At 43.1% G+C, this 22,758-nt stretch overlaps 1 protein-coding gene across 1 annotated transcript in view; it reads right to left on the bottom strand.

The window, feature by feature from the left end:
- Positions 1-4,533: 4,533 nt before the first annotated feature.
- The window catches only part of slc25a21 (solute carrier family 25 member 21), a 137,462-nt gene continuing 119,237 nt past the window's right edge, over positions 4,534-22,758 (bottom strand). The window contains exons 5-11 of the mRNA XM_015969583.3: positions 12,177-12,243; positions 11,423-11,482; positions 8,335-8,442; positions 8,067-8,231; positions 6,490-6,671; positions 5,242-5,294; positions 4,534-4,880 (exon numbers count right to left, since the gene is read on the bottom strand). Of these exons, the coding sequence (XP_015825069.1) occupies positions 4,819-4,880; positions 5,242-5,294; positions 6,490-6,671; positions 8,067-8,231; positions 8,335-8,442; positions 11,423-11,482; positions 12,177-12,243 (697 nt within the window). The 3' untranslated portion in view covers positions 4,534-4,818. The remainder of the gene's footprint in view (positions 4,881-5,241; positions 5,295-6,489; positions 6,672-8,066; positions 8,232-8,334; positions 8,443-11,422; positions 11,483-12,176; positions 12,244-22,758) is intronic.

Consider the following 22,758-nt stretch of genomic DNA (forward strand, 5'->3'; position numbering starts at 1 on the left):
GAAAAAAAGGCAAACACTCGGCCCGAGTGTTTCAGTGTGCTTGTTAATAACTTGTTACTGCTTCTCTCTTGTACATTTTTCTGTTGTGATTTGATACGATAGATTTTCCCGTTCCTCTGAGAGAGTGGCCTGAGGAGGAGCCACGCTGACCTTTTATTTATTAGTTTAAGGTACGTTGAATGAAGTGCAATTAGCCTCACAGGAAGCATGGAAACCTTCATGCACATTTGGACTAAATTGGCTTTGGTCTCATGTCGGATTATGGACAAATGTTGCACAATGGAATTGAATGTATCTTATTAAATGTTACTGGTTTTCACATTTTTATCTCCTGGTTGTTTGAGGAATTTAAAAAAACACAACCCAAACATCACAACTAAACCAACTTATTAACATACCAAGACATTAAACGCAGGGCATTGTGGCATTTTGGCTGTTTTACATGACTAGGAACCTGATTTTCATAAACAAAAAAGAATGAAAAAGAATTTGCTCGCCCTAGCAAAGCCTGCGTTTTTGATTTCCCTGTCATGGCTCATTAGGAGAGTCCATCAAAAGCTTGGAGCGTGCAGTGTTTGTCGCCAAAGTGCAGCTCTTTCCAAATGATCCTGGCTAATAAAACATCACATCTCGTCACCTCATTACGTTTATTACGGCCATTTCTCTGGTCACAAAAAGTTATAATCCTATTTTAGCCAAGTGACAAAGACATTTTTTAGGTTAAATGAATGAAGACAAAATTTTAGAAGCAAATATTTAAGTTTAGCATCACTGATGAATATTTTAAAATAAAAAATAAGAGGAAGTATTTTTATTTTTTTAAGTTTAGAAAAATGGCAGAATGGCTTCTTCTATAAAAAACATTAGTTAATCAAAAATTTTTTAAGACGTTCCGAGTCTCTCAGCTTTTAGAAGAAATGCTGGATTAGAAGATCGTTGTTGAAAAAGAGTTTGAAAAATACGGGTTGTGGTTCCGTCTGGGAGCAGCCGGCCTGCGGCCTCCAAGGTCAGCAGGTGCAAACCTTCATTGAGCCACACAAGGGGCCAAACCGCCATGTTTATTACAAAATAAAAGCACTCGGAACAGCTGAGAAATGACCAGCATTCCAAAATGATGCAGAAAAGGCTTTCTGTAGTTTTTGTTTTTAAGGGGAAACGTGGAGCAATAAATAATCTCGGGCAAGTTCCGTCTGGCCCTGTAGTGGAAAACAGGGATTTAAACAAACTGGGCCCCAGCATGAAGGTGTTGATTGATCGCTTGATAGTCGCTCACCTGCTCTCTCGGGCTGCCGCCGAGGGTTCAGGCAGAGTGCTGGGTTTAGCTCGGAGTCTCTCTCCATGTTGCAGCATAAACAGTCCCTGTGTGCCACAGTGTCAACAGTCCTCCCCTTGCAGGAGCTGATTTGACTTGGAAATCACTCTTCCCCGCATCCAGTGGTCACGGACCGTTGCTCACGGATCGTGGTGTTGCTTTGACCGTACATGAACCACATCACAGGGCCGCGATGATCACACACCGGGCTGGGCCAGCTCTTTACCATTAACCATCTATCACCAACGCCAAACGTCCTGGGCTCAAACACAACAACGCTGAACTACAAGTCTGACTCACACCACACTATGATGTTATAAAAAAAGGGAACAAAAAGTTTTTCCAATAAGGAAACGCTGATAATCCCGGCTCTTGTAATCTAACGCTGTTCAGCTGTCCGGTCCAAAAGGCGCAGACGCGTGTTTATAATTAATTATGCTCAGACTGACTTCGGTGTCGTATGGTTATCTTTACTTCTCCACATGCAATCAGAAACACGACAGCTTTTTGTAGACTAACACAGAGCAGAGAGTGTTGACACTGGCTGAACACGAGGCTGCATGCATGCTTCTGCTCAGCGGACATTTCTAAAAGAAGCAGACGACAACCAGAGTGTTTTCCTAATGTCTTAAAACAACAACGCTGAGCAGAGAAGGTGAGCAAAACCTCCTAGAGAGGAGAGCAAAAAACAAATCAGCTGAGAAACTCCCGACATGCCTGCTGCCGTGCCTTCATGCCTGCCTGCACGGCTCACTGCTTTTTATATGTCATGTGAGTCGAGAACGTTTTACGCAATCATTAAGCGCGTTTGCACGAGGAGAGCGGAGAAGAGCCGAGCATAGGTTGGAAGGCTTGTCAGAGTGGAGCCACTGAGGAGAAGATGAAGACGGCACTTCTCACTGATTTATGAGCGGCAAAAAGTTGTGTGGGGAATTCAGGTAAAGGGCGGCTTTGTTGCTTAGCGACCAGCAACACAGGCGCCCAAACCATCAGGCATGAAACAAACATAGACGTTGAGCACTTCATTACAAAAAAAAGACAGGTTAAGCGTTTAGAGTTTCATCAGTCTGCAAGCCGCAGTTGCTAGTCTGTCACCACAGGCCCCTGAGCGAAAAAACCAGGAGCCGTTTTCATTTTGGCACGCAGAAACTCCCACATTAAGGATGGCTGTCAAATGCCAACGTGGCTGAGTGGAAGCTGCAACCAGATGAGGTTAAGATGAGCGTCTGAGAGCTGCCGATTCGCCTACGGCTGAGAAACAGGTGTGCATGCGACTGCATTTTTGTGGAGGAGATAGTGTAGAGAAGTGTGTGTGTGTGTGTAGACCCCCTCCACCCCACCCCTCCCCAATTTTTGTTGCCAGATTTGAATTTCTCAAGCTTGTTGTTTTAGCTTGCTGAGACACCGACTCCCCGCCACAGACTGACACCTGATTGGCTGATGGGACTGCTTCAGCTAGCGGCTCCTCAAACAACAAAGCGCTGTGATAGCAGGAAGACGAGTTGGGGGGACGGTGCAGTAAACGGCAGAAAGCTGATACGGTTGCATCAGAGCGGAGCTGAAACACTACCAGGGGGGCAAAATGTGACAACACACAGCTACTGTTAAAGGACACACACACACACACACACACACACACACACACACACACACACACACACACACACACATGCGCCCACGAGTTAAGACTTTTTATTCATTTTTGCAATTTAAAAAGTCACATGAACCAAATCTCAGTGATCTGATCACGAATGTCGAGACAACTGGTTCACATCTCCATCGAGGTCAGAAGCGTGACAAATGAAAGGAAAACTGGGAACTCCTGGGTACTCGCACGAGACACCAGAGCCCTAGGGTGTGTGAGACCTAAATTATGTCATCAGTGAGTGGTTTTAGGCTCTTAAAGAAACACTCACCAGTTGGTTTAGGTTCGCCTGCAGACCAGATGAGCATGAATAAAACACAGATCTCTGAACGCATGGAACTAAAATAAGAGCTAACACGTGTGTGATAACAGCAGATGTCTGCGTGCATCCTTAAGCAAGTCCAATCAGGAGGAGCAGGGTCGCTGCAGATCAATGTTCTGCAGTTCGGTTTCCTCCACATGGTCGCGGTGGTCTCCCTCGGCACATGATGACCCACTGATTGGGTTGATGAATATAAAATGTCAAAGCTGCACGTGGCAGCCCCGCACCTTTCCAACACTAGACCAGGATTTTCCTTTTGATTTATCACCACTTTGTAAATCTGCCATTTAAAAACTTTGAGCAACGCTCTTGAATTAGGACATCGCCTCACTGAGCTTTGAGCTTCCTGCAGACTAAAACAACGATAGTGTTTTTAGTTGGGATCTAACTGCGGTGGCAGTAACGACTCAGCCTTTTACCCACAAGCTCCTTTCCACCCAGGAGCAATTCGGACGCGAAACGAGAGCGAAAGCGTTCCACACGTTTGATCCCGTGAGGTCACAAAATCACAGGAGAATTGAAAACACCACGCGTGATTTCAGAAGTCCACACAATAAAAAGCAAGGAGAAAGACAGCTGCATGCTACGAGGGTTTCAGACATATCGCACGTAATATTTAGAAAGTTTCCGGATGTTGTACACGGCCTTCGTGTTGGACTTCCTGTTTGGCTCGATCTGAACTGCGGAGCTCGACATGTTTTGATGCGTCCCTTCGCTGCTGGGATGCATCCAGAATGTTACTCGTAGCCGCCGGTGGAAAGGAACTCGTTCGTTATAATGGCAGCTAAACGTCGTGTAGCACGCCTGGCGGCCATTTTACGACGCTTTCCAGTGGAAAGAAGGGACGAGAGGTTCCCTCGGTCAGATTGGGACGTGATTGTTGACAAATCACAACACACCTGATTTTATTCAAGGAATGAATCTTTTATTTGGTTTCCAACCCCTCACAAAACTCTCACATTTTTTTGATGCTGGAAAGGGTTAAAAAAGGATTCCAGAAGCCAAAGACTATTTTAAGAGGACATTGACATTTCCCTTCTAGTAAAACCCTGGAACCTGTGTGAGAAAACGGAGAACCCTCACAAACGTTTGGAGACTTTTCGGAAAACGCCATTTGGACATGGGTCACTACCGGTCATCCTGGCTTTACGTCTTCACGCTGATAAAGGAGCGGTGGGCGACTGAGCAGCTCAGCTCTGTCTACGGGCTGATTTAGTGCCAAGTGGTTCCAAAAAAGGATTTTGTCATCTAATGTGACTTTTATAGATTTATTTTGGCTTTTTAAAGTTTTAAAACAAAACACTTTGATGTATTTTTACAGCATCAGAACATTTTCATTATAACAACATTTGATCATTCTTTAAATAATTTCTAATTTGAATTAAAAAGAAATTCCAGTTTTCCTACATTTCTTGCACTGACCGTAAAAACCTAAAGAACACTAATTTGGTCTGATGTCACTGAGGTCGGTTAAAAATAGACCAAAAGGCACGACTGAGAGGAGACACGAAGCATTTCCTTTCCTCTTTTCTCCCATCGTCACCAGTTCCTCTGCAGCCATCCGGACACGTGTTCGTACACCAGCAGCATCACGGCTCCACCTGCAACAGAAACAGCCCCAGTTTAGTTTCTGAGCGACTTATTTGTTTAAAATAATCCGTTTTTTTAAGTCGTGTCATTTTCATGCAGATTCAGAGGCTCTGCTGCACAGGTGGAGACTATTTCCATGAAAATAGATCTTATTCATTGGATTGAATAAGAAACTTTGCAGCCATGGTAAAGAGATTAAACGGTGTTAAAGACATCAGAATTTTTTATGAAAACATTTAAAGGCTGTTTGCCAAAAAATAAATATTACAGTTTGCTTAAGAGGAATAAAAGTTTTATTTCCTGGAAATATTCAAAGGGGAATCTATCACCACTTCCACTACGGCGACTGCTGATGTCACTATTTTCCCCCACCTGGTCCAAGTCTCATTATCTTGGGAACCAGTCCTTTGTACAGCGCCAGATACCTGCAAATAAAACAGGTTGTTTAGAGAAACAAAAAAATAAAAACAAATTTAAACAAGTCAACACAAACATGCAAAGTCACTGTGTAAAAACTGGCTGTGCTTATCTGTTAATGAGCTCATAAAAGTACATTTACTACAATTAAATCCTACATATAAATGATTTTTTTTAATATATCCTAGCTTAAATTATAGGTTCAATCAGAAATGATATAACAAAAAGTAATCAGCAAATAAAACCAGACACTGTAACAGAGGATCGGATTTGACACGGTTATTTTTTACTTAGATCTGATAAAACGATCTCTATGAACTCTGTTTTGATGCTTTTGTTTTCCTGCCTTTTTGACCTTCTGTTATTGCATGTTTGAGCACAGTAAGCATGTGCACGTGCGCTCGCTTCCCGCCGGCCTGCTGCTCTGCATGTCCGTCACCCCATCAGGTTCTAACAGCCTCCACCGACGAGTACCTGCCCTTAATGCATTCAAGGTGATCAGTGGCTGCCTGCCTCGTGCTCCCTGTCCCGCACCCTGCCCCCGCCACTGATGGCGTTAATAAGGCTCGACCCACTTCCTCCCTGGCCCTCTGTCTGATTAGATTGACCTGTGGAGCGCCGCGCGGCTCGTTAGGGTCTGCTTAACGACGTCTCCCATAGGGACCACTAATTAGCTGAGACTGTGTTGTGTTAGAGAAAGGGAGTGGATGTGGCGGAGGGGGCTCCTGTGACAATGTTTCAGGGTCGTTTTTGCAGCAACCCCCAACTAGAAACCATAACAACATCCCCAACTACAAACATCTCGCGGGGTCTTGTCTTGTTGAGCTGCATGGGGGGAACGTAGAAAAGCCCAGGGCAGTTGCTAATATAACATTCCTTGAAGCCTTCGTTTGGAGCTGTCATGCTCCGAGGTTTGAAAATATGTCACCAGTGCCTAAGAAGAGACAGAATAGGAAAAATGTACGATTACACTTAAGAGAAGTCGAGCCCTGAATCTAGATTTGGTGTTTCGTGACGTTGCATGAAGTCATTCGTGACTTAGAGTAGGCAACACACACCGAAAACAAACCTGGAGCTGAAACGGCTTCATTTGTGTTCGGTGGCAGACAATTTAGCAGGTTTCCAACTATCAACTGCTACCAAAACAAGCAATAACTCAATAATTCTTGGACAACCTTGTGACAGTATTTTAGGCATTCGTACCCCTCCTCACGATACACCAGGGCCATGGTCTGGAAGCAGGTGCGGTACTTGATCTCTCCCAGCACTGGCTGGGGTCCTTGAATGCGGCTCTTGGCTACGTCAAAGGGGATATTTACACAGGAGGAGATGGTCCCAGACGTTAGCCCAATAGTAAACTTTCTGAGGAACTCCAACGTCGGGTCCTGGAAAGAGCAATTGCATTTTTAGTGTAAACACTTTCAGAGCAGGCAGGTTTAGTGATAAATGACAAGTGACTAAAGAAAGTATGGCCAGCGAGCTCATGAAGACGAGAGACTGAAAGTGAAAGAGAAAAAGGGGGCCAAGGCGTATGATTGCAAAGCTTCCATGAAAGCCCGGATCATTTTATGGTAGCGGGGGGCAGATTTTGTGCTTCCTGATGCCGGTGCGGGGTTCTGATTGGCTGAGCAGAAGCACATGTTCTTGGAGGAGCCAAGACGGAGGATTTATAAACAGGGTTCATGCCGGCAGACTGGCGAGGCATATGGGGACAATTTGGGTAATTGGGCTGTGACTCGGCACAGGGGTATTACTGTACCAAAGAAGTCCAGGCTCAGCGAGCTCTGACAGCTAATTGGCCAGGATATTTTTACAAATGACAGCAGCCTCTCTGGTCCAGGGCTTTCTCAAGTGGCCGGACACCCCGAGAGCTGTGGTAAATCAACAGTTAATCCCACTTCTTCTGCTTTTTTCAAGTGGGATGCGGAGAAGGGGGAACACGGCCGCGGCCCAAGTACACCCGCCAGCCCACTTCCTCACAGCTTTAAGCAAACATCTCCTCACACATCACATCTACTGCTGAATGATGGTAGTGTGATATCTGCCTCCTATGCACTATTCAAATGCTCATACAAGGGAAGCCTGGGTTTGGTGATCTGAATTTGACTACTGACATGATTGAGCTGCAGACTCATTGCTCATGTTGCCGACAAAAGTGCTTTGGAGAAATGCCACCATCAGCTCTGCCAGCGAGATGTCAGAAGTCACAAGATTTACATTTCACCGCTCAACAACAGCTCACGTTGGCTCTCAGAGGCAGGATCACTGCTTAAAGAAACGGCCATAACCTACAAAGGGAGCAATTTCAGTCATCCGGCCACATAATTAGCATTCACAGAGGATGACCGCTTCTACGTCCGTTAAGCGCCACTGGAAAAAAAAGCTGAAAATATAGCAGAGCTCGGCCTCCCACTGTTACCTAGTCTTGAAAAATAGCACCGTTGTCTGCTTCCAATTAGTTCATTGGAGTTACTCTGATGCTCCGGTTTGTACATGTGGCGTATGGTAACGTTTCCATTTAAAAAAATTAACTTTTGTTTGAGCCATCAGGCTCTGCCGGATGTGTAATCTGAAACTTTGAGGATGTTATGTAGAGCAAACAGACAAGGTATTAGAGGAGCTGATCTCGGAAGCTGGTCTGATTTTTGCTTCCTCCATGCCGGGTAAACAATCATACTGTTAAACACTTGTGATTCTGGCCCAGCAAAGCGGCTCGGATCATGAGGATCATCGAGCCAGAGGTTAGAAACCTCGTAACAGGACTGAAAAGTGTTACCTACCGAGCTGGTGGGAAGAGCATCTTTGACATTGAAATAGAAGCCAAAGTAAATCATGTTGAAGACCCCGTGGCGTCCCAGCGTTGAGGTCAATCCTTTATTCAGGCCTCTCAGCCCGAAGCCATCTGACCTGATTATGCGTCTCGCCTGGGCAAAAGCGGAGGGTTGCTGTGGTGGACAGAATTTTAAAGACCTGGTCAGACAGCCACAAGGAGAACATGAACATTTACCAACACTTCACAAGTTAACACAGGATTAGATTTCAGCCAACCTCTTTGAAGGACTCTCTGTTGGCCTGGAGGCTGACTTTGACCACTTCGAAGGGGTTGACAACGACGGCCTCAGTCAAGCCTGAGCCGAGGCCTGCCACCGACAGCGCCTGAAGGAGGAGGGGACTGAATGAGAGGGTAATATTCGGGCTCAGGTGGAGCAGAAGAGGCAAAGCGCTGCAGACAGACAGCGAAGGCTGCCAACAACTTTCTGCTAGGACAGCTTGACTGTTTCCTTTTCACAACTCGTCACAGTTTTCTTAGAGTCTAAAGAGTAAATTTGTCCCCGTCACAGCTGTCCTTACTATCACTTGACAAATGCTTGCAGAAGACACGTAAGACACCTGTGGCTGTTTGAAAAAACGCCAGATGGCATTTAGGAGGGAAATTAGGGTGAACAAAAAAAGGAAGTGAACAAGTTGTTAGAAAATTGCCCTATAGGAAGTTGTCAAACCTGAATAAAGGATGCAGATATCAGGTACCTGTGGCATCAATTTAAATGTGGAACCTGCACTACGATTTTTTTGCACTGGGCAGTTTTCTCATATTTGTGTGTGTGTGTGTGTGTGTGTGTGCTCAACGAGAGGCGTAATGGGAACATGTTGAGAACGTGCCTATAGCTCATTACTCTTCCTGTGTCTTTATCCTGCTGTCAGGGCCCCGGGACCCATCCTCTCAGACATGCCTCGTGATGTTTACACAGCCAGGCGGCCATGCTTTAATTCCCTATTTGTATTATTACCGTGTGAGTCTTCATTAATCAGAGTGAAGGCATTCAGCTGTGCCATGCAGAACAAGGAGAGACAGAGAGACATTCACAGCCGACCTGTAATGATCTGACGTGATTAGAGCACTTGATGTGTTCAGGGCTCCGGGGGATTTGGGGTCGGAAGCGCTTGGTAAATAGCCTGTACTTGATCCTAGAACCCCCCAAGATGCTTTACAACACAATCAGTCATTCACTCATTCACACACACGCTCAAGCTGCGGTGGTGACGAGCTACATGTAGCCACAGCTGGCCTGGGGCACCGGGGCTGCCGAGCAGGAGCACCGCCGGTCCCTCTGACAGGGTGACACATCTTCCTGCATTAAGAGGTGATAGATGGGTAAATGCTTCTCTACCAGCGGCTGTGAAACAAGTTAAGGACATGCTGGTGGTTTATGGTAGTGCCTTTCAGGCAAGTCATTTGTAATGGCTGACATTTTCCTCCCCCTGAATACATCATGGGCGCTGGCCACACCCAGCAAGTCAAATGAAAATACTAAATCTTAAGAGCCGATGTGTAATAAAATGCACCAACATACAAGCTGACACGGAGTCTGGTTATAAGATCAGCTTCATTCATCATGAATATTTTTGATCCACTTCAAGAAACAGGAAACAAAACAACAACTAAGGGTTTTAGTTTTCATCTTGGACTTTAAAATGTGTGGGCCAGTTAGACCTGTAAACTAACCCCAGCCCTATCTGAATCCTGCGACTGCGAAGACAGGAAGTCCAATTTTAATGTTAATCAAAGCAGCAAAAGCTTAAATAGGTCAAATGACTCTGTCCCTACTGACAAAAACAGCATATGTTGTGTTTTGGATGCTGGTCTAGCATCCATTTAACAGCAACCTGTGCTGGAAGGCCCAGCATCCCAAACACAACATATGCTGTTTGTCAAGGCAGTCAGAAAAGACTATTTATTTTTGACCAACATGAAAAGTAACTGACAGATTGGTTGGTTTTAAAGTATTTTATGTGTTGATGATGACTTCCATCTTAGAAGATGCCAAATAGTGTCTCAATAGCAACACAGAACTGTCTAAGTTAATGCCTTCTTTGTATTTTCTAGGGTCAGTTGGTGGTGGTGGCCATCTTGAATTGGGTTGACTCCAAAAGTTAACCAGTTGTAGATATAATGCTTCCAGCCAAAAGAACAAATCGGTATTGTAGTAACCAAACGTGTCGGGAGGTTCTGTTTTTAGTTTTCATCACAAACATTAACGTTGACATTTTCCACGAAACAATCTTTTTAGCTGGCCGACAGAAGCTGGATAAAAACACACATCTACTCTGCTTTTTAATCACACGGGTATTATCTGACTTTCACACACTCAAAACAACAGAAACAACTGCTCTCTACCACTTCTGTATTTGTAACAACCCAATCCACTGTTCATATTCACACAACGGCAGCCAACATATTCGCTATAAAGACGCACGTGTTTACAAAATACCCTCTGAGTTGCTGCCAGAGCCTAACGAACTATAAAAGTGTTGCATGGCTACTCTGCTTCCTGGAATGAAGCTAACATTTAATTCAATGGTTCAGGAAAGTAGCTGATGATCAGCTGATGGCCCAGTTATACCATCATCTACCAAACTAGGAAATAAAACAAAAATACCCCCATCGGGAGAACTTTTATACAATTTGTTAGATAAACTCAATATTATCTATCTATCTATCTATCTATCTATCCATCCATCTAGCTATCTATCATCTATCTATCTATCGTCTATCTATCTATCTATCTATCTATCTATCTATCTATCTATCTATCTATCTATCGTCTATCTATCTATCTATCTATCTATCGTCTGTCTGTCTCTGTCTGTCTGTCTGTCTGTCTATCTATCTATGGTTAGGGTTACGTTTTGTGTTTAACAGAATTTAAATTCCAGGCTGTGGTCATTTAATCCTTGCTTGAAAACCTTTATTTTTATTTTCCATGGAAACAAAACCAATGTTGAATTAGTCAAACTTGTTAAAGCAAATGCAAAAATGTAGAATGGTTCCATCTAAACCAATAAGCAGGTGCTGGCATGCAAGTTAGCACTTCTATAAAACAATCTAAAATGACACCGTCTGACACACTCCTGCATTAGTTGGACTCAGACTGAAAACTGAATGTTAATAGAAACAGTTGCACCTTCATGGACTCATTTGCATGGTAAAATTATTCTTGGCATTTGTCTGTTTTAAAAGGCTTCGGCAGGTGAGCAGATATTTGACTTTGGGTGCACCATTCTTCCTGCTTCTCTGTGTTGGTGTTTATTTTTTTAAGCGAGAGTGTATTCAGGTGTTGCTGCGTGCCAGACTCACCAAACCAGGTGACAACGGGGTCAAATTCAGCAACTTCTTGTACTGCTCGAAGGTGAAGAACTGCAGAATGAAGAAACGGTCAGAAAGTCTCATCTTGGCTAAAACACACGTGAATGTGGATATACGTGGGACGGTTTCTTTACTAGACCCCAGCCTTGTTGGGGCTTTAAAGCAGTTCCTGATTTGTTTATCTGCAGAGGCCGTTTCATCTGAGCTTTAATTTAGTTGAATTCTTTGCTCCAGAAGTTTCTCACCATCGGCAGCTTTGTTCACCGTGTGAGCGATTACCACATCTTCTCAGTGTGAGTGCTTATTTTCAAAGTTCACTCTGTCTCCGGCATCTCATTACAGAGTTGCTTAGTGCCAAGTTTACATCCCCCTTTGTTTCCCCCTCCCAACCCAGCCCCTTTTCTGTCAGCACCCCCCCCTCCTGACTCCATCTCAGAACGAAACAAGGGATCCCGCCTTCCTGTAACTATCAAAAGATGAGGCTCACGGGACGGCTTGCTGCAAATGTTTGCAAGTCAATATTTGGTTGGCTGACAGAGCAAACAGGAGTGTCTGAGGAGGCAGACATGTTTGAGGGCGTTATGTGTTTAATCAACACGTGTGCGCTGTGTAAGAGCAACTGCACTTTGAGTGTTTTCATATGGCAGCAGAGCGGCTCACAATGCAGGCAGATCCCGAGCCTCGCGTGACATCCTGAGAGGCTTTTCAGCTTTCTGAAGGCAAACATGCATATCCTTTATCCTACCTTCACTGCTCGTTTTGGGGTCTCCGCCAGAATCGGAGGCAGGATTCCCTTGTAGAAGCCAAAGATTCTGCAGAAGATCCAAAAACAAATGATTACTGGATCTATTGAAATAGGGCAGGCAGGATTTACACAATACTTATTTTTAAACATGTCTTGAACTTCTAGTTATTGATTTTACAATCTGAAGAAATAAACAAAGGCAGATTAGAGCCTTGGTTGAGCAAAAAACTCTCGTTTCAAATCATGGAACGTTCAAATCATCATGTAAAAGATTAGCGCAGCTTTCCCTCACAGTTCAAATATTGGTACATTAGGTTTATTTGTGTGTGTCTAACCATGCTGCAGGTTATGTCACCTCTGCTGAGTGCAACATAAGTCAGATTAAGCCTGGCATTTTATCTATACAGCTGAAGGATGTGTGATGTGAAGTTAAGGGAAAACAAAGAGATGCTCCTCTTTTAATTCAGAAATGTAAGCTGAATTTTGTGGAGAACTAATACATAGTCTGCATTTAACCTGCAAGTTTGGACATTAGTCCTCAGTTTGAATTAAGGAGAATAAATCATGAGTGAGTCGAAGTACTCAAAATAAAATGTATTCGAGCCTAAACTGTGACAGGATTGTGACCGCTGGAGAGTAGTGGAGAAACAAAACTGCAAAAAAATAAGCAAAGTTTTTGTTGTAATTCCCAAATGTGCAAAACTTCTGTGTGCATAGAAACTGCAAACATTTATGCTTACACTTACATCTGTGTTCATTTTCTTGTTGCTAATTAGTCACAAACAGGAAAAGTACAAAGACAGACCGAGTGTCTTTGCCATTTTCATCTGTGGGGAGTGGTTTGGTGTAGGCCCAAACGTAGGTAGAAATCCATGGAAGGCTGGCAGGTGAGTGGAATAAATGATTCAATTTAAGGTAACAGGAACTAATAGAGTACGGCACTTACTAGAAATAACCACTAGGAACACCAGGAAGCACAGAAACAGGATAAAAAAAGAGGCGAATACAAACAAGAGACACCAACAAGGGTGGAATGAAAACCAGGAGCTTAAACACTGAAGAGGATTTCACAAACAGTAGCAGCTTGGTAAGGCCATTCTCACACCTGAAGTGTCGAAAAGTGATGATTGGTGACCAAGTGTTTGTTTCCGATGCGTTGGGAGCCCCAGCATGTAGGGAGGCGACGCGCTATGGCAGAGCGTTGTTTTCCAACTGTGGAGGTAAAACTGAGATTTCACTGAATTGTGTCCTTTACCCTCTTGTGCATGAAAATTCTAGTTGTAACGTCCCTCTCCAACACAGTTAACAGGAAGTTTATAATGAGAAACTGGGTTAAGGAGTAGAGTTGGGCATCGAGAATCGAGCATCCATTCGAACCGGTTCCAACTGTTCATTTTTCCTGGAATCGCTCAACGTTTTTTATTTCGATTGCTAGTGTGCCGACGGAAGAGGAATCCGTGGCCAATCTCCGTGAAAAATAAACGTGATCTGCAAATTGTGATCAGCACTTTCCAGAGCTGATCACACCAGCTGTCTGTGTGCACGGGTTGTGGTCAGAAACAAACACACTGGTTGTGCTGCAAGTCTTTTTCTTTTTTTCTCCAAAACATGTTTTTGTCCAAGTGAAGGTGATGTTGTTGTTCATAGAATTAAAATTCATGTTTAAGTTCAGATTATTTCATCAAGCAGGACCTGTGGTTACCCGGCTCATGTAAAGCATGTCATGTCTTGAAAGAGTCGGAATCGGGAATCGATAGGAACCGGAATCGAAACGAGGAAATGGAATCGGAATCATTCAAAATCAAATGATGCCCAACCCTATTAAGGAGGATGTGGGTGAGGGGAAGGTTAAACCGCAAGAGGTTAGAGGTTAAATGTTGGTCAAAGTAGCTTTCCGCAGTTTTCTACTTTCAGAAATTAGGTTTGGTTTTTCAAAAATACGTAAAAGTGATTATCTTATCGTGTACTGTGATATAATGTAAGCAATACATCTTTATTTATTTATTTTTTATTAAGCACGCTTCCTGCCTCGCAGAGCTCCATGCCAATAGGAAACTGAGCGCCAACCAGAACTATTCAATTGATGCAGAGTTGATGAACTTTTCGAGGACAAGAAAGTCTTTAAAATTTAAATATATGAAAACACAACAAGACATGAGAATAATCCTTGTAAAACAACGTGTTTTAGCTCTGTCGGCTACAGAAGAAGTGGGTAATATGCTTATCAACCACTAGATGGTGCCATCAGATAAGAGAAATACTCCGGAAGGCGACGTTAAATGTGCGATTTACTGCGGGCGTTGGAAAGCAACGCTCTGGCACAGCGCATGGAAACAAACGCTTGGTCACCCATCGCCATTTTTCAACGCTTCGTGTGTGAGAATGTTTTGGGTTCACATGGCAAAAACGTAAATTTGTCAGACGAGTTCCAAACGTGGGAGACCCCAAAGTAGTGCAAAAGACAACACACTCCACACAAACCATTACCCCACAAACATCCCTAGGCCAGTTGGGAAATCTCGCAAAATCTCTCGAGATTAAACGTTTAAACGTGACATCAGTGTAAACAAACATTAGTTTGTGGACTACTTCTGATTGGCTACATTAAACAAGTTGCTTGCTAGTTATCACAAGCTGTGATATCGGAGCAAGACAGTCCAGCTTGTTGAATGTCCGAACGTGCTCCCGAGCAGACCAGAGCAGTCTTCGCAGCAGTAGCTCAGGAGGGCGAGCAGGTTGTCTAGTAATTGGAGGGTTGTCGGATCGATCTCGGCTCTCAGCAGAGAATGCTGCTGTTGTGTCCTTGGGCAAGATAATTTGCCTGCTGGTGGGGGAAAAAGGGACCGGTGGTGCCTGTGCTCAGCAGCCTCGCCTCTGTCTGTGTGCTCCATGGCTGATGTGGCTGCATTGTAGCTCATCACCACTAGGGTGTGAATGGGTGAATGACTGCTTGTGTTGTAAAGCACCTCGGAGGGTTCTAGGATCCTAGAAGGAAATTTACAATTTGACCATTTAGCACACCACATGGCAGGATTATGAGATAGGAGTCTTTAGAGCCATTTAGATAATCAGGGATGTCTATGGTTGTAGGACAAGGAGAATCAGGCCCCAATGAGCAAAAGTATCTCACTATGTGAACTAAGACCAAGACATTAATACATACGGTATTTTCTGTCATCCAAAACAAAACAAATGCTTATTGCAAACGTTTCCACCAGACAGGGTTTTACACAACAATATTATAAAAACTGCTTACTTCCATCTCCACAATTTCAGTCGACTCCGCCCCTCCCTCAGCCAACACTCTGCTGCTATTTCGATTTACAGTCTTGTCACCAGCTACATCGACTACTGTAATGCCCTCCTCTCCGGTCTCCCCTAAAGTCACTCAATATCCTTCAGCCGGTCCAGAATTCCGCCGCCCGTATAATCACCAAGACCTCCATCTACGATCACATTTCTCCTGCTTTGCACCATCTTCACTGGCTCCCTGTTAAATACCGAACTGACTTAAAAATTCTTCTGTACACTTTCAAAGCCATCCACAATCTCGCTCCTCCATATATTTCTAATCTCATCCATGTCGTCACTCCCGCTCGCTCGCTTCGTTCATCATCCTCCGTTTCCTTATCTGTTTCCTGTATTCGCCTCAGTAACACTGGAGCCAGAGCCTTCAGTTACTCAGCCCCTAAACTCTGGAACATTCTCCCGTCTGACATCCGCAATATCAACTCATTCTCAATCTTTAAGTCCCATCTCAAAACTCATATGTTCCGCTTGGCTTATCCACCATAGCTATTCTCCTTCTTCTACCCTTCTCTAGCCTAGCAACCGTAATCCTCCATTCCTACATTTTTATCTAGTCTTAGCTCCTTTTTTTTATCTTGATTATTTTATGTAATTATTTGTATTGGTGTTTTTATTTTTCTTGTCTGTACCTGCACTTATAAAGCGACCTTGAGAGTCTTGAAAGGCGCTTGAAATAAAATGTATTATTATTATTAATTTTTATTATTATTATTATTATTATTATTCTACAGATCAAAGGCAGGAAACATGGGAGCAAGGTCCGTAGATCACTGTAACATTTTCTAAGTGAATTTAGCCCAACTAACCATCTTGTGCAACTGCAATATGGTGGAAAAAGACACAACATACTGAACAACCATTGAATGTTTTGAGATTTCACACAGTGGACGTTTGCTCTTGAACATGCCCTCTGCTGACAGATGGCTTAGTTCTCTCATGAATAAGATACTTAAAAAGTCTAACCTTTAATATTGGGGAATTTTCAAGATTAATTGAGAATAGATGCTGCGTTCTGCTGGGAAGGACGAAAAAAGCCACAAATCTGCCTTGGAGAAACTGTGGAAGAAACCCCTCAAGGTCTAGAAAGAAAATTTTTATCTGAGACATGTCCGATCCGCTTTAACAGCCAGGAACTAATTTATAAACAGGCAACAATTTGATGTTAAGGGCAAGGTATGAAGTGAAATGATTCTTATACAACCACAAGGCTTTTTTCTTAAACTTTCCCTTCTTTTTACTGGTTTGTGCAACAGAGGTCAAACTTTTCTGCAGTGCCAAAATCCAGCTAAGAAAACAGAAACAGAAAGTACATTACTGCTGTTCGGCAACTTAATTACCAAGATATATCTTCAAACCACAAACCCAAGCAAACATGTTCTGCAGGTACATGATGAGGAAATAATTTAAGAGTGCTTCTTCAGAATATGATATACAGGACATCTGAAGAGAGGGTAAGTGTATAATTTTAGTCATTTTGGTAGCGTGCCTTGGCCACGATTTAGAAAGGACGCGAAGCCAGGATAAATAATAAAGTAGAGCAGTGATATGCATCATAGTGTGTGCCTGTTTTAAAATGAATCTCATCTCATTTATTGTGTTAGACAAATAGTTTGATTGTTGGGTTTTATTTATACACAACACTTAAAACCCTGCATGTTCAGCTTTCACACGCAGTAAAAATAGTGTTTTACTCGCACCAGGGATGGTGACAATGCGTAGTTTTGTTTTGCAGAGGGGCACAGAGGATGTTTCGTATACATTAGGAAGTGCAAGCACAGGCATTTCCCACAGTCTGTGACTTGGATGAAACGTGAGTGGAATTAACCACTTCCTGATCAAAGAAGACACCAGGGGGATTTTTCTGTATCGACATCACTAATCTTTTGCTAACTTTTTGTTTTGTGCGTTTTGGATAGTTAAATTCAAAAAGCAGCTCAGGTTCATGGCAGCACAAGACCCGAGCATCAAAAACTGCAGAGTCATTAGCCTTTGTGTTGATAACAAACTGTTACTGGCAACAGTTGACTTCTTGTGAGATGATTTCATTCTTAAATGTTTTTTAAGGGGACTGCCTCAAAGTGAAAACAGGTCAAACAGGTCCAAGTCTTTCACTACTCTCGTGCAATTTAAAATACAATTAGCCCATCTAATGCAAGGCGTTTATCGTTGTGTGTGTGTGTGTGTGTGTGTGTGTGTGTGTGTGTGTCAGTACACACTCTACAACCTGTTTCTAATAAAAGATCCTTGCAATATTTATGTACATCTTTTACACAATCTAGGAGCAAAAGCAAAGCAGATAAAAATAAGTAATCCATAAACAATAAACAAACCAGTTGCTAAGCTAAAACAGGTGCAAAAAAACAGCTTTTCATTTCCAACACTTCCTTGTATTTTATTAACAGAAAGTTTCCGTGAGCCTACAATTAAACCATTCATGAAAATGGGAAACAAGGATATCAGTCACATTTAATTTTTTCCTTCTGAGTAATTTTTATTTGTTTGTGTTTTTTTAGACAAGACACACACACCTGCCCTAACAACACAGGTCAGTTATTCTAAGTCATAAAATAGTGACATCACTCATTTGGATGTGTGCAGCCACTACCGGTGACAGACTAATGGTCACAAAAAAACATGTCCTTTAAATTCTAAATAAGGAAGTAAATGATATAAATATAAAACAGTGGTGTGTGTCAGGACCAGCAAGGCCTAAATATTATAACTAACCTATATCTTCAACCTAAATTATAATGCTTGTTAAATAAAATTGTGTTCATTTACTTCCAACAGTTTTTATATCATATCTTTAAACGTTTATCTTGGCTACTCCAGTCCCGTACACATCAGTGAATTATTGTTGTTTCGTCCAAACAGATTCAGTTTCTATGTGTTGCTAGGGAGATCTAATCTTCCCAAGCCTGTCAGAATCAGTAGAGTAGGCCCACATTATACACATATAGGCACACATTATACTGTAGAGACGGAACTGTGTTTTTAACCAATCAGCTTCCAAATGCGCATTCATGGGCCATCTAGCTAACTCACAATGATGTCAAGGACTGTCTTTCCAGGGACTGGATGGCCAGAGTGAAGTTTTTACCACCAAGATTTGCTAGAAAAGCACATCCTCAAAAATCTATGCAAAATAAAACTTATAATCTTTTATTTATGCTCACAATGGCTGACCAAAAAGAAGAAATGTATTGCCTGGCTGTTAGTTCAGTGGCAAAGGTGCTGAATTCAGCAGACCTGGGTTCAAATCCTACCTGTGGCCTTATGATATGGTAACTTCAATATCTGTTTACCAGCTCAGTGACCTAGTGGTTTGTGTGTCTACCCTGGGACTGGGAGATTGGGGTTCATGTCACAAACAACAGAACATAGAAAATGGTGACTGGTGTTTAGCGCTATCTCGTTTCCTCTGGCGATGCGGGAATTAGGGGTTGCATGACTTAATTTTTTAAAAAGTCGACAGTCAAGTAATGAAAATCGAGTTGACTTCGACTAGTCGTTGATGACGTCATACACCTGAAGCGGCCGGGGGGGTGGGGGGGTCGGTTGGTTCACTGGAGTTTTTGACAATTAAAATTGCGCCCACATTTTCAAAGTTAAACACGTCTCTTTTAACAACGGTGGTTTCTGCATATATATACTGTTCCTGCTTCAGCCCTCCCCCCCTCCCCCTGCGCAGCGGCCGCAAACTCACTGATGCGCCTGCAGCCTCTCTGAGTTCCTGCTGCTCTAAACATTAAAATAATTATTTCATTTTCTGTTCCTCACTTCTGATGACCTTCAATGGTGTCTGTTTGTTGCAACCACCAGGTACAAAAACTAACTTGTTTTTATTTTGACTATTTTTCTGTCCTGCCTGTTTATTATCTTCCTGCATCTCCTCTCAATCCTAAAGAAAAACTGCTACCTGGGTTCATATATATTCACCTCATGAGTTACCATTGAACTGCAGTTCTAAAAGATCCACCGACCGCAAAAACAGCGGAGTGCGAGCTGCTCGCCGACCGCAGTGCGTCACCGGAGGACAAAACAGATGATGCACCCCGTTCCACAGCAGCGGGGTGCATCAGGCAAAAATAAAAGACAGAAAACATGAAAGGAAATGAGCCGACATGAACGATCGCGTTACATTTGTTTTTGAGTGGTGACACCTGATTTGATAATGCTACTGTGGCCGTGCTCAGGACGCAGATGTCTGGAGCGCGTCAACGATCAGAGCTTTGCATGTGCAAGCTGGTTAAGATTAGGATGGGGGTGAGGGGAAGGTTAAATTGCAAGAGGGAAAAGGTCACAATTTGGTTAAATGTCCGTTTTATGGCGGGTGTCAGTACCGACGCTCTGGCACAGCGCGTCGCCTCTGCCTCGATCCAGACACGCAGGGGCTTGTCACCTGCTGTCTTTTCCGAGGACTGCAGCTCGTCATTATCACGTGACAGCGACTAGTCGATGACAGGCATAAAAAGTCACTACAGAGCAGTGAGGTCGACTAGTCGACTAGTTCATACAATCCCTAGCAGGAATCCAGTTCTGTGATCGTGTTTGTGTTTAAAACCTAGCTTGTTTGCAGATTCACTATAACAGCTCTAATCCTCTATCAACATTAAATTACCCATCCATCCATCTGCTTTCGGCCTCTCATCTGAGGTCAGGTCGCAAGGGCAGTAGCCTAAGCAGGGAGGCCCAGATCGCCCTCTCCCCAGCCGCTTGGGGCAGCTCCTCCAGGGGGAATCCTCAGGTGTTCCATTGACAGCTGAGAAACATAATCTCTCTAGCGTGTCCACCTGGCCATGTGGTAAGTAGCAGCTACGCTAGGGGAAAGGACATTCTGTGGTGGCTAGCCGCCAAAGCTGCAACTACTAAGCAACTAACCATAGATAACTGCTTTGCATTTACGCAACGTACTGCCATCTCATTTGTAGTCATAGGAATTACTAATTTTTGCAAGCCGATAAATCTCAAAGTACATGACAGTCATGGTTTAAACACACATCATTGATTTTCATTTAAACTGAAGTACAACATATGTGTGATTCCGGGCATAAGGCAAAGCAGAATAAAACATCTCCACCCCCCAAATATACCACATCTGTGCTGATTTGTGAATGATAGCTCATAGGTGAAGAAACACTAGAGTAAGAAGAAAAAGAAACAAAGGCAGAAGGTGGAAATTAGGATTAACATAATCCCGACACCCATATTCACTGTGGAAGGTTTCACAATGCCACATAACAAAGCAGTGTTTTGAAACACGTCAAGGATTCTATGAATCTATGGAGGCCACAGCCCATTAGATCCTCTTGTTGAGATGTTGACAGAAAGAGAAGTCGAATGCAGGTGAATGAGAACGAGAGAGGAAGTTGGCTAAACTGTCAGGGCAAAGCAAGAGACGCGTTGAAAGACAAGAGGCTCCAACAGCGAAACTAAAGGAGTGGTTAGTGTAATGACACATCCCACGTAGTCCTTTTTTTTAATCAGGTTTCATATTTTAGGGGACTCGAAAAAAAATCATGCCTGAGGACACAATTCTTATTTTTCAGTTTTAACCCTCTCAGGCTCAGATAGAGTAGAAGGAGTCACCGCTCATCTGGGAAAAGGTGCTGGATCAAAAAGTGGAATAAACAAAATGAGAATCGTCAGGAATTGTTCATCAGGAATTCCTGATGAAGGTCTCTGACCGAAAGCTTGACTAATAAACTCCTACATCGCAGATTGAAGTGTGCAGATTCTCATTTTGTTTAACCCTCTCAGGCTCAAAATAAGTTTTAATATAAGGACTATGTCCTTCAGGGGTACTTCTGAGTAAAAAAATGCTCGTGAAATACGAATGTGGAGTAACCAGGTAGGTAGGTTTTAAGGTTGCAAATCTGCAACGCCTGCCTCCAGAGGGTTAAAAGCATCAGCAGAAATAACAGAACTAGCAAGAGAAGGTTGTGATTTTGAGACGTAGAAGGCCTCAAAGGAATAACTAGCAGACACTGATACATCCATATACACCAGCACGGGCACTCCGCTCAGACAATAGTCTCCAACTCACACCTCCTAGGACTCGTTTAAAGGTGAGACAGGGCTTTTTCCGTGGCAGGCCCAAAACTGTGGAATGAGTTACCTATTAATGTGCGTGCTTCATCATCGGTGACAGTTTTTAACTCATTCACTGCTATTGACGACTAAAGTCGTCATTTTAGATCCAACCGTTCACTGCCAATGATGACTAAAGTCGTCATTTGCATTTTTTTACTGTTTGAAAATCGGAACGAGCCCCCGCGCTGAGAGAACAAACATCTCAGCCCTGAAGCTGATCTTCATCCGCATACGTCACGTCACATGAACAGGAAGCAGAACATCCATGTGTTAGGAGATCGTTTTGGGCCGTTCCTGTAAAAAAAGTGAGGCGCGAACCGGAAAAGCGTCTGCCGATCACAATTCGACAACGGATTATGAAAGAACGGATAACGCTGAAAACACGCAAATTCTTCCTGATGTAAGAGGTGAGTCACCTCTTTGTTTTGGTTGTTTTGGCGTCGACATCATCCTAGCACGCAACGTTCTGTGACTCTTAAAAAAACAGTAAAAACGGTGAGAAACGCTGGCAGCGAAAGCCGTTAGCGATCAGGAAACGGCTGGCAGTGAATGAGTTAAGCTTTAGAAATAAAGCTTGAGTTGAGTCAAGCTGTGTAAAATATTGGTATAAATTATATAAGAGCAGGGGGGAAATGGGGGAAATCAAATACATTTAAACGAGTTTCACTCAAAAATAAATACAAATGCAGAATTCATCTGTGAACCAGCATGGAAGGACGTATAATCTGATGATTATTGTCTGAGGACAAGGAGAACAACGTGGCGTGACCGACTATATCCTGTAAAAAGCAGCATTGACTCTGTTGTGTCAACACTCCCCACAAGTCACCAGAGATGATCTTAGTCGTTTTGGTACAAGTGTAAATATTGTTACTGCAGGCACACATTTCCATTGAGTAAACCCTGAGAATAATGGGTCATTAGGTTTCGGCAGAGTCAAAAGAAGACGGGCTTCTATACGGACTATAAACAGCAGCAAAACACAACTGATTATTGAAAACACTTGTCAACGGGTGACAGGGCAAATGGATGTTTAAGATTTAGACGGAGACATGGTTTTCATTATTTTGTCTTGAACACAAACAAATTTTAAACAATCAGTTAAAATGGAATTAGAAGTTAATGTTCCAGGCTTTATCTACAGCTCACAAAAATATTACCCTGCAACGTTAATGTTTTA

Source organism: Nothobranchius furzeri, chromosome 18 (assembly GCF_043380555.1).
Source record: "Nothobranchius furzeri strain GRZ-AD chromosome 18, NfurGRZ-RIMD1, whole genome shotgun sequence".
Lineage (NCBI taxonomy): Eukaryota > Metazoa > Chordata > Actinopteri > Cyprinodontiformes > Nothobranchiidae > Nothobranchius > Nothobranchius furzeri.